A 12,030-nucleotide genomic window follows, 5' to 3' on the forward strand; every position below is an offset into this window, starting at 1 on the left:
GGGAGAGCTGTTGCGCCCTTCCCCTCCGGTACCGGGGGTGCTTGCGCCACCGGTACCGTCGAGTGAGGCGCCGGCTGGCCCTTTGCCCGGGGTGAGGTCTCCGACATCGGTGCCACTTGCAGTACCGACTGCGGTCGCCTCCCAGGAAGGCTCCCCGTCGGCGGAGGGAACTTCGCCGGCGAGGGAGTCTACCTCTCGACGCTCCCACCGTGGCCGTGGTTCCACGGAGTCGAGCCGGGCACGGCTTCAGACACAGGTCCGTGAACTTGTGTCTGATACCGATGGTGAGGCCTCGTGGGAGGAGGAGGAGGACATCAGATATTTCTCTGACGAGGAGTCTGATGGCCTTCCTTCTGATCCCACTCCCTCCCCTAAAAGGCAGCTTTCTCCTCCCAAGAGTCTGTCTTTTGCGGCCTTTGTCCGGGAGATGTCTACGGCCATCCCCTTCCCGGTGGTCGTGGAGGACGAGCCCAGGGATGAAATGTTTGAGCTCCTGGACTATCCTTCTCCACCTAAGGAAGCGTCCACAGTACCCATGCATCATGTCCTAAAAAAGACATTGCTGGCGAACTGGACCAAGCCTTTAACTAATCCCCACATTCCCAAGAAGATCGAGTCCCAGTACCGGATCCATGGGGACCCAGAGCTGATGCGCACTCAGTTGCCTCACGACTCTGGAGTTGTGGATTTGGCCCTAAAGAAGGCTAAGAGTTCTAGGGAGCATGCTTCGGCGCCCCCGGGCAAAGACTCTAGAACCTTAGACTCCTTTGGGAGGAAGGCCTACCATTCCTCTATGCTCGTGGCCAAAATTCAGTCTTACCAGCTCTACACGAGCATACACATGCGGAACAATGTGCGGCAGTTGGCGGGCTTGGTGGACAAGCTCCCTCCTGAGCAAGCCAAGCCATTTCAGGAGGTGGTCAGGCAGCTGAAGGCGTGCAGAAAATTCCTGGCCAGAGGGGTGTATGACACCTTTGATGTTGCGTCCAGGGCCGCTGCTCAAGGTGTGGTGATGCGCAGACTCTCATGGCTGCGTGCCTCCGACCTGGAGAATAGGATCCAGCAGCGGATTGCGGACTCGCCTTGCCGTGCGGATAATATTTTTGGAGAGAAGGTCGAACAGGTGGTGGAGCAGCTCCACCAGCGGGATACTGCTTTCGACAAGTTCTCCCGCCGGCAGCCTTCAGCTTCTACCTCCACAGGTAGACGTTTTTATGGGGGAAGGAAGACTGTTCCCTACTCTTCTGGTAAGCGTAGGTACAATCCTCCTTCTCGACAGACTGCGGCCCAGGCTAAGCCCCAGCGCGCTCACTCTCGTCAGCAGCATGTGCCTCAGCAAGGCCCCTCGGCTCCCCAGCAAAAGCAAGGGACGAGCTTTTGACTGGCTCCAGCAGAGCATAGCCGACATCCAAGTGTCAGTGCCGGGCGATCTGCCAGTCGGAGGGAGGTTGAAAGTTTTTCACCAAAGGTGGCCTCTCATAACCTCCGATAAGTGGGTTCTTCAAATAGTCCGGCAAGGATACACCCTCAATTTGGCCTCCAAACCTCCAAATTGTCCACCGGGAGCTCAGTCTTATAGCTTCCAGCACAAGCAGGTACTTGCTGAGGAACTCTCCGCCCTTCTCAGCGCCAATGCGGTCGAGCCCGTGCCATCCGGGCAAGAAGGGCTGGGATTCTATTCCAGGTACTTCCTTGTGGAAAAGAAAACAGGGGGGATGCGTCCCATCCTAGACCTAAGGGCCCTGAACAAATATCTGGTTAAGGAAAAGTTCAGGATGCTTTCCCTGGGCACCCTTCTCCCCATGATTCAGGAAAACGATTGGCTATGCTCTCTGGACTTGAAGGATGCCTACACGCACATCCCGATACTGCCAGCTCACAGACAGTATCTGCGATTTCAGCTGGGCACACGTCACTTCCAGTACTGTGTGCTACCCTTTGGGCTCGCCTCTGCTCCCAGAGTGTTCACGAAGTGCTTGGCTGTAGTAGCAGCGGCACTTTGCAGGCTGAGGGTACACGTGTTCCCATATCTCGACGATTGGCTGGTGAAGAACACATCCGAGGCAGGAGCTCTACAGTCCATGCAGATGACTATTCGCCTCCTGCAGCTACTGGGGTTTGTGATAAATTATCCAAAGTCCCATCTTCTCCCAGTACAGAGACTCGAATTCATAGGAGCTCTGCTGGATTCTCGGACGGCTCGTGCCTATCTCCCAGAGGCGAGAGCCAACAACTTGTTGTCCCTCGTCTCGCGGGTGCGAGCGTCCCAGCAGATCACAGCTCAGCAGATGTTGAGATTGCTGGGCCACATGGCCTCCACAGTTCATGTGACTCCCATGGCCCGCCTTCACATGAGATCTGCTCAGTGGACCCTAGCTTCCCAGTGGTTTCAGGCTGCTGGGGATCTAGAAGACGTGGTCCACCTGTCCACGAGTTTTCTCAAATCCCTGTATTGGTGGACGATTTGGTCCAATTTGACTCTGGGACGTCCTTTCCAAATTCCTCAGCCACAAAAAGTGCTGACTACGGATGCGTCTCTCCTGGGGTGGGGAGCTCATGTAGATGGGCTTCACACCCAGGGAAGCTGGTCCCTCCAGGAATGCGATCTGCAGATCAATCTTCTGGAGTTGCGAGCGGTCTGGAACGCTCTCAAGGCTTTCAGAGATCGGCTGTCCCACCAAATTATCCAAATTCAGACAGACAACCAGGTTGCCATGTATTACATCAACAAGCAGGGGGGCACCGGATCTCGCCCCCTGTGTCAGGAAGCCGTCAGCATGTGGCTCTGGGCTCGCCGTCACGGCATGGTGCTCCAAGCCACATATCTGGCAGGCGTAAACAACAGTCTGGCCGACAGGTTGAGCAGGATTATGCAACCTCACGAGTGGTCGCTCAATTCCCGAGTAGTGCGCCAGATCTTCCAGGTGTGGGGCACCCCCTTGGTAGATCTCTTTGCATCTCGAGCCAACCACAAAGTCCCTCAGTTCTGTTCCAGGCTTCAGGCCAACGGCAGGCTGGCATCGGATGCCTTCCTCCTGGACTGGGGGGAGGGTCTGCTGTATGCTTATCCTTTCATACCTCTGGTGAGGAAGACTTTGTTGAAACTCAAGCAAGACCGAGGCACCATGATTCTGATTGCTCCTTTTTGGCCGCGTCAGATCTGTTTCCCTCTTCTTCTGGAGTTGTCCTCCGAAGAACCGTGGAGATTGGAGTGTTTTCCGACCCTCATCACACAGGACGAAGGGGCGCTTCTGCATCCCAACCTCCGGTCTCTTGCTCTCATGGCCTGGATGTTGAGAGCGTAGACTTTGCCTCTTTGGGCCTGTCAGAGGGTATCTCCCGCATCTTGCTTGCTTCCAGGAAAGATTCCACTAAGAGGAGTTACTTCTTTCTATGGAGGAGGTTTGCCGTCTGGTGTGACAGCAAGGCCCTAGATCCTCGCTCTTGTCCTACACAGACCCTGCATGAATACCTTCTGCACTTGTCTGAGTCTGGTCTCAAGACCAACTCTGTAAGGGTTCACCTTAGTGCAATTAGTGTATACCATTACCGTGTGGAAGGTAAGCCGATCTCCGGACAGCCTTTAGTTGTTCGCTTCATGAGAGGTTTGCTTTTGTCAAAGCCCCCTGTCAAGCCTCCTACAGTGTCATGGGATCTCAGTGTCGTTCTCACCCAGCTGATGAAACCTCCTTTTGAGCCATTGAATTCCTGCCATCTGAAGTACTTGACCTGGAAGGTCATTTTCTTGGTGGCAGTTACTTCAGCTCGTAGAGTCAGTGAGCTTCAGGCCCTGGTAGCCCAGGCCCCTTACACCAAATTTCATCATAACAGAGTAGTCCTCCGCACTCACCCTAAGTTCTTGCCAAAGGTTGTGTCGGAGTTCCATCTGAACCAGTCAATTGTCTTGCCAACATTCTTCCCCCGTCCTCATTCCTGCCCTGCTGAACGTCAGCTGCACACATTGGACTGCAAAAGAGCATTGGCCTTCTATCTGGAGCAGACACAGCCCAACAGACAGTCCGCCCAATTGTTTGTTTCTTTTGATCCCAACAGGAGGGGAGTGGCTGTGGGGAAACGCACCATATCCAATTGGCTAGCAGATTGCATTTCCTTCACTTACGCCCAGGCTGGGCTGGCTCTTGAGGGTCATGTCACGGCTCATAATGTTAGAGCCATGGCAGCGTCGGTAGCCCACTTGAAGTCAGCCACTATTGAAGAGATTTGCAAAGCTGCGACGTGGTCATCTGTCCACACATTCACATCTCATTACTGCCTGCAGCAGGATACCCGACGCGACAGTCGGTTCGGGCAGTCAGTGCTTCAGAATCTGTTTGGGATTTAGAATCCAACTCCACCCCCCCTAGGCCCATGTTTATTCTGTTCCAGGCTACACTCTCAGTTAGTTTGATAAATTGTTAGGTCAATCTCAGTTATGTCCTCGCCGTTGCGAGGCCCAATTGACCATGTTTGTTGTTTTGAGTGAGCCTGGGGGCTAGGGATACCCCATCAGTGAGAACAAGCAGCCTGCTTGTCCTCGGAGAAAGCGAATGCTACATACCTGTAGAAGGTATTCTCCGAGGACAGCAGGCTGAGTGTTCTCACAAACCTGCCCGCCTCCCCTTTGGAGTTGTGTCTTCCCTTGTCTTTGTCTTGCTACATATGAGACTGACGAACACGAGCCGGTTCGGGCGGGAAGACGGCCGCGCATGCGCGGTGCGCATGGGCGCACGAGGACTAGCAAAGGCCTTTGCTAGTGAAGTTCCGATTGGAGGGGCTGCCGTGGACGTCACCCATCAGTGAGAACAATCAGCCTGCTGTCCTCGGAGAATACCTTCTACAGGTATGTAGCATTCGCTTTCTTTCCCATCTGTTCTGTTGAATGCTGATGTTCCTTTTCTTTGTCATTTATTGTTTTATTTAGTAGTATGTAAACCACTTTGTTCTGTGTGCCAGCTAAAGCAGTATAGTAAGCGCAAAGAAAGAATAAATAGGGGAAGACCCCTGTTCAGAACTTTTTGACGTTCTAGATTATGACTGTCCACCTAGGAAGGGTATTACTGTTCCCCTCCATTCTGTTATGAAAAGTACTTTCCTAAAAAAAAACTGGGAGATTCCTCTGACAGTTCAGATTGCCCCAAATAAAATTGACTTAATGTATACAAAAATGTGCAGGGTTTGAGAAAACACAGCTACCATATCATTCTTTAGTGGTAGAGTCCACTTTAAAACGCAGTTGCAGTCCAAGATGTTAAGCTTCTGGTCCTCCAGTCAAAGAAGTCAGAACAATACTTTTGGCAGAAAAACTTTGCAATTGATTGGTTAGCACTGATGCTTGAATTTTGGATTATTAACTTTATTCCACTATTTACTTAAAATCTCTAATACAGAATACTGTGTCTTTCCCTCTGACAAACAAGAAGAATTCCAAAAACTTCACAGAAAACTTCTAGACTGTTGTAAATAACTTGCAGTAGCAACATGCCGATTATCCAGGCTCAAAGTCTCTGACCTTGAATCTGCTGTACAGGAGCGGCTAACAGATGTACCCTATCGTGGAGAAAACTTGTTTGATGACAGAGTTGATAAGGTGGCCAACCTAATTTAAAAACATACAAATACAATAAAGACTCTTTCTAGGCCTCGGACTGCTGTGCTTCTTCTACTTAAGGATTTCAGGGTGAATATTGACCTTCCAACTGCTACACATCTAAGCATCGATATACCCCTATTTATTTATTTATTTGTTTGTTTGTTTGTTTGTTTTATTATTAGAATTTATTTACTGCCTTTTTGAAAGAATTCATTCAAGGTGGTATACAGTACAAATAAATCAAACATAAGCAATAGACAATTACAACAGTAAAAATATTCAAATAACAATACAAAGTATGGTATAGTATACTACTAACAATGTCAACAGTATGTAATAGAACATTTTAATAGACTGCATAGGGTATAAGCAAAGAAGGAGCATATAGATAGGTAAGAGAGTAAGAGTAGTTAGAAAATAAGGTAACTAATTTAAAGAAAGTATGCCTTTTCCACCCCAACGGACTATGCCCCATTGCTAACATCCAAGACATCAGTGGGGACAAAATGCCCAGATGCCCTCTCAATCTAAACAACCTAATTTTTGACTCCTTCATAGAGAGCACTGCCACAGTGGAGTTGTCTGTGCCAAACGACCTACCTGTTGGAGGGAGGCTGATCCTCTTCCAACAGAGATGTCCTCTCACAACCTCCAAACAATGGGTCCTACTTACCATTCAACATGGCTATGCTCTGCTTGGTAAAAAAAAAAAAAAACACCCCCAATCATCCACTGTCAACTCCCTCCAAATGAGATTACTTTGATTGGAGCTCTCGGCCCTCCTCAGGCAGAATGTTTGACTTTATTTTCAAATTCCTCACTGGACTCAGTGGTCTACTCTCAGTGGTCCCAAGTCACAGGATTACTAGCCGCTCAAATCCAAATAACGTCACACTCTGCCACTCTCTACAGTGGTGGATGGTGTCCAACAGTCTTACCAGAAGCCATACATTTCAACCCCCTCCACATCACAAGGTTCTCACCACAGATGCTTCCATGACGAGTTGAGGATCTCACCTAGAGTATCTCTATACACAGGGTTTTCTTGGTCTTCATGGGAGAGATGTCATCATATCAATCTCCTGTAAATGTGAGCTGTTTAGAACGCTCTCAAAACCTTCCAGAATCATATTCTCAAATCAGGTAATACTAGTTAGCACAGACAATCAAGTAGCAATGTATTACCTGAACAAACAGGAAGGAACCAGATCTTTACGTCCTCTGTCACCAAGCAGTTCAAAGCTGGACTTTGGGTGGCTTCTCAAAACATTCATTATAAGAGTTGTTTATCTAGCCAGAAAACAGAATGCTGTAGCAGACAAACTCAGCGGAGTCCTTCAACCTCATGAATGGTCTCTTAGTTGTTTGTCAGATATTCCAGCAGTGGGGAATCCCAGCAATAGACCTGTTTGCTTCTCCTCAGAACAAGCTTCCCCGCCTTTGTTTCAGATTCTATGCTGCCAACCACATAACCTCAAGATGCCTTCTTATTCTACTGGGGGATGAATCTACTATATGTTTTTCTCCTACTCCCTCTCATAGGGAAAACTCTTCTCAAACTACACCAAGACCACAGGACCATGATTCTCATTTCTCCCTACTGTCCTCATCAAATCTGGTTCCCTCTTCTACTAGAGTTGTCATCCAGGAATCTGTTTCAATCCAATAACATAAAACAAGGATCCCTCCTTTATCCAGACCATCACTGTCTGGCCCTGATGACTTGGTACCTGACAACATAGTTCTGCATTCATTGAACCTTCCTCATGATGTTCTGCATTCATTGAACCTTCCTCATAAAGTTTCTACAATACTTCTTGCCCCAGAAAACCTTCCATAAGAAAGTGGAAATGACTATCTGGTGTTCAACTAGGCCCCTCAACCCCACTACATACTCTCTACCTACCCTTATGGAGTATCTTTTCTATCTTTCAAATTCTGGACTCAAAACTAACTCGGAGTACATTTGAGCTCCATCAGTGCTTTTCATACTAAAATTGATAAGCCAATTTCAATTCATCCATTGATGGTCAGATTCATGAAGGGTTTATTTCACACAAAACCTCCTATCAAGCCACTTCCGGTGGCATGGGATCTCAGTGTTATCCTCACTCCTCTGATGAAACCTCCGTTCTGACCACAAAGCTAAGTTACTTACCTGTAGCAGGTGTTCTCCAGGGACAGCAGGCATTCATTCTCACATCCCTCGCACCTGTCCTTGGAGTTGTCTTCTTAGCTTTAACGCTGTACTGCTGGTCCCATGCTCATGCGTCAGGTGGGAAAGCATCCGCACATGCGCGGTTGGGGCACTGCTTCAAAAATTTTAAATGACAGTGCATTTGACAGTGTCTGCACCGGGCACTGTGGATCATGTCACCCATGTGTGAGAATGTGTGCCTGCTGTCCTCAGAGAATACCTGCTGCAGGTAAGTAACTTAGCTTTTCAACTCAACCCTCCACACATCTTAATACTGACCTACCTCATGATCATTCAGTATAACATCAGAAACACTCCCCAAACCGATTTACCTGATCTGTTTCCTACCACAACCAAACTGTGGTTTTCAGACATCAAACGGGAATCCAGATCTGTCTCCAAACTGGTCCCTTCCAATAATCTCTACTCCATCCCATTTATCCATGAGCTGCAAAAACTCCATAATTGGCTTCCATGCCCACAGCCTGTCCGCTTTTGCCAAATTTAACTTCAACCTACTCATCCTTGTTCAATTATTAACCAGTTGCAAACAATCCAGCAGTTTCCCCAATGACTTATAAAAGTGAATATCATCAGCTACCATGTGATATGAAACCCCAAAATGTGATATGATAACCCCCAAGGGCTCCAAATAGAAAAGAAACATCAGTCTGCAGTGGATTAGACCTAGATACTTACAATATGTGAGGTGTGGTCATACTGTGACCCTCTAAAAAATTATACCTCGGACAGGCCAGGGCTACACCCTCAACCCCTTTAGAACCAACATTCCGTCTTAACTGGGAAAGAATCTGCTTGCATTCCTGCTGGTGGGGGGTGGTGGTGGTGCTACTGCTGCTGCAATATTATGCTTTCAGTTGTATTGAACCACCTGCCCCTTTCAATAAAAAAAAAGCACAATATTGCAGCATCACCTCCCACCAGCAAAAATGTGACAGAGAACTCCCACAGAGCATAATGCTGCTTAGATTAAATGTTGCTTACCCTTGCTCTTTCTACTAAAACATTCGTTTTTTGTGCCTTTGCTTGATGTCAGCCACAGTGATACTGATCCATCCTGCTTGTCAATGGAGAAATAATTGTTTTCTTTTTTTCTTTTGATAGTAAAGTCAATGCAAAATATGGTAAATTGTATGCAAAGTCTGGGAATATTAAAGGATTTGAATTCATACTTGTAGATTGCCAAATAATAAACCACAGTATGTTACATTAACAGTTTTAGGCAGTCTTTTACTAAGGTGTACTAGTGTTTTTAGCTCACACAAAAAATCAGCTGGTGCTAAACGCTGAGATGCCCATTATATTCCTATGGACATCTCTGTGTTTAGCGCAAGCTAAAAACGCTAGCACACCTTAGTAAAAGATCCCCTTAATTCATTCCTTAGGTGTATGTTATATTTTACCATTGTTTTTGGTTATCATTAAAAAAGTTGTCTAATACTGTTACAGTTCTTTGATAAATCCTTCAGTAACAATACTTTTACTCTTCTCAGGAGCCGAGGATACATTCTATGAGGAGAAATTTTTCCCACCCTACATCTGTGGGTCTGAAACCTCGATATACACGAAGCACTCATTTTCATCATAGGAAAGATTATAGAGCAGAAGATTCAATCTTGACTCCACCTTCCTCCAATGACTCAGTTAAATAAAATGTTAGATAACTGCTATCAGACTTTTCAAGCACAGGGAAGGCATTTGTAATTGGTAGTAGTTTATTTTTGAACCTGCCAAAGTTAAATGGTCCTTTCATTTTTGTAGATGGAATTTTGCAGTTAAGTTAGCAGAAATATGAAGGATGCAAGATAAAATCATGGTTTCCTTTATTAATTCATATACATGAGTGGAGACATGGACTTGGAATGTGTGGAAAATGCTGCGTATTGTAAAAGTGTGAAAGGCTTGTTATTTATTTGAAAGAAATAAGTAAATTAAAACTTACTGTATCCACTGATCACAAATTTTGAGCTAGGTTTTTGGTAAAGGAGCAAAATTTGAGGTTTGTATACCGGCTATTTTATTTCATCTACTACCTAAACATTAATTCACTATAGTTTTTGTTTTGTATATTTTATTATCTGTATAACTTATTTTGAATATTTGGTTAAAATCAGTTACTGATTTTATTTACCAGATATTTATGGTATACATTGTGTTAAAAGTAAATTAAACAAGTTTGGACCACTGCTAGGACACTGATGAAGGCTGACACTTCTTAAATACTGTAAACAGTATGCTTTTACATACCTTTCAAATACAGAAATACAAGTGTTGCTTTAATGAACAATATTTCTATGAAAGAAAAAAAACAGTCAAGAACCTTCATCTAGTTAATTTTAGATATACATTTTAAAAGTAATAGAATTTTTCTGGTGCCCACACAGTTAGACATGCACACAAAAAAATGGGTGCTTGACTACTTCATCATGTTATGAGAGCAAGTGTGAGTTGTTCTTTCCTATGGACTGTAAGGAAGGATCCTAGAACTCACCTGCTGCTTTGTTCCTTGTTATTTGGTTTCATGACTGCAATTTTTCTTCTAATTCTGAACTCCTGATTAAATGAAAATTTAAATTAACTTTACTGTATTTAATAGGAGTGAAAGCCAGAATTGTTTATGGGTGTATCATAGGGTATTTTTTTAACCATTTTTATAAATCTGTCTTTTTTTTTTATTTTGAACTGACAATAGCAACTTCCTAGCTGTACTTGCGAAGGTTCCAGTAAATACATATTCTTACAGAGTGGGCATTAAAGGAAATGTAGTTGCATAAAGAGAATATTTATATAGTATTTAAAATTCAGCATAACTTTCAATGTCACCCCTTTTATATTATTTTGGAAAATATGCAGTACATAATTTTGGTTAAAACTGTAATTTTATATTTACTCCAAGGTCTGCAAAAACTTTTGCATCTTTATTAAACAGAAAAAAAGATCATACCTTAAAAAGATTCTTCGGCTTTTGTAAAAAAATATTCGAAGTAGTTAATGATAGTGCTTGTGCATTGTCATCAGTTTTTGTTCCAGTAGGTATGTTAGTAATTTACTATTAAGGTTATCAGTTTGTTGTTCTTATGTTACTTTTGTTGTGTTAAAATATTAAATCATCTATCTAGGTATGTTGTAGAATTTTTGGCACATCCAAAACCTGTCTTGTCCATGTAAAAAGTTTTTACTGTAAATATTGTTTGCATTTTTCAAGAAAAAGGAGCAAGAAAAAAATCTTGCATTTTGTCATAATTTTCTCATGCCTCCTTGAAACAGTAAATCCAAAAGCAGATGATGATCTTGTACCTGTCTAGCCAGTTGTGAACTCTGCTTCAAAGGATTGATAGCAGTTTAACACAAGAAGTAGTATTTAGAATAATTAAATGGGTTTTAATTTTAATGGTTCAGAACATTGGAGGGACTCTTCTAGTAAAGTACCTTGTTTCAAAAATATTTTAATCTGACAGCCTTTTATAAAGCATAGCTAGGTACTTAACATTTCAGGTAAAATTGGATTTGTAAGAAAATTAAACCATGGCAGCTAAAAACTATGTAGCTGTGAACAACTTCAGAGTCCTTATAGCAGAGCAGTTTGTTCTTGTTGATGCCAACGTAAGAATAACTAAGGAAAGAGGAAAATCCATACATGATGGTGAAAGCTGGGAATGGTCATGCTTTTTGATTGACAGCAGGGGCTTGGCCTTATGGGACTTTTGTGTGTTACCTAATTGCTTTTTTTTTAATTATATAAATCTGAAATTACAAGTTATTATTGGGATGTATTAAGCATAGCCAGTAATTAAGGAAGGACAGTCAAAACACACTTTTTGAAAAGGTACTCTTCAACATGAAGTGACACTTTAAATTGTTATATTTATATCCATCAGAAACAATAAATTAAAGGCTAGATTTACTTAAGTGTGCTACTGCATTAATTGTTGACATATATTAACATGCTGGGGTTAATATTCAAAGCCAATTGGCTGGGTAAGAGAGCTTCTTGCCCAGTTAACTAGTGCTAAGCAGTCCCTAAGGAAATATTCTGCTGCATTTACCTGGTTAGTGCTGCTGAATATCCCCTCTAACCACTAAAGCCAAAACTAGTTATGTGGATGGTCCAGGGATAGAGTCTGCACTTAAATGGATAAGTACAATAAGTACCAATTAACTGACCAAATAGGACTACATAAATAGCAATCTCTTTGGCCAATTTAAGTTCATTGTTTGAGTG

The 12,030-nt window shown here is 44.2% G+C and overlaps 1 protein-coding gene across 1 annotated transcript in view; it reads left to right on the forward strand.

Annotated features, from left to right (window-relative positions):
- The window catches only part of BOLL (boule homolog, RNA binding protein), a 420,709-nt gene extending 410,357 nt beyond the window's left edge, over positions 1 to 10,352 (forward strand). Inside the window, exon 11 of the mRNA XM_030210355.1 lies at positions 9,302 to 10,352. Within this exon, the coding sequence (XP_030066215.1) occupies positions 9,302 to 9,460 (159 nt within the window). The 3' untranslated portion in view covers positions 9,461 to 10,352. The remainder of the gene's footprint in view (positions 1 to 9,301) is intronic.
- The last annotated feature ends 1,678 nt before the right edge of the window (positions 10,353 to 12,030 follow it).

Source organism: Microcaecilia unicolor, chromosome 7 (genome assembly GCF_901765095.1).
Source record: "Microcaecilia unicolor chromosome 7, aMicUni1.1, whole genome shotgun sequence".
Lineage (NCBI taxonomy): Eukaryota > Metazoa > Chordata > Amphibia > Gymnophiona > Siphonopidae > Microcaecilia > Microcaecilia unicolor.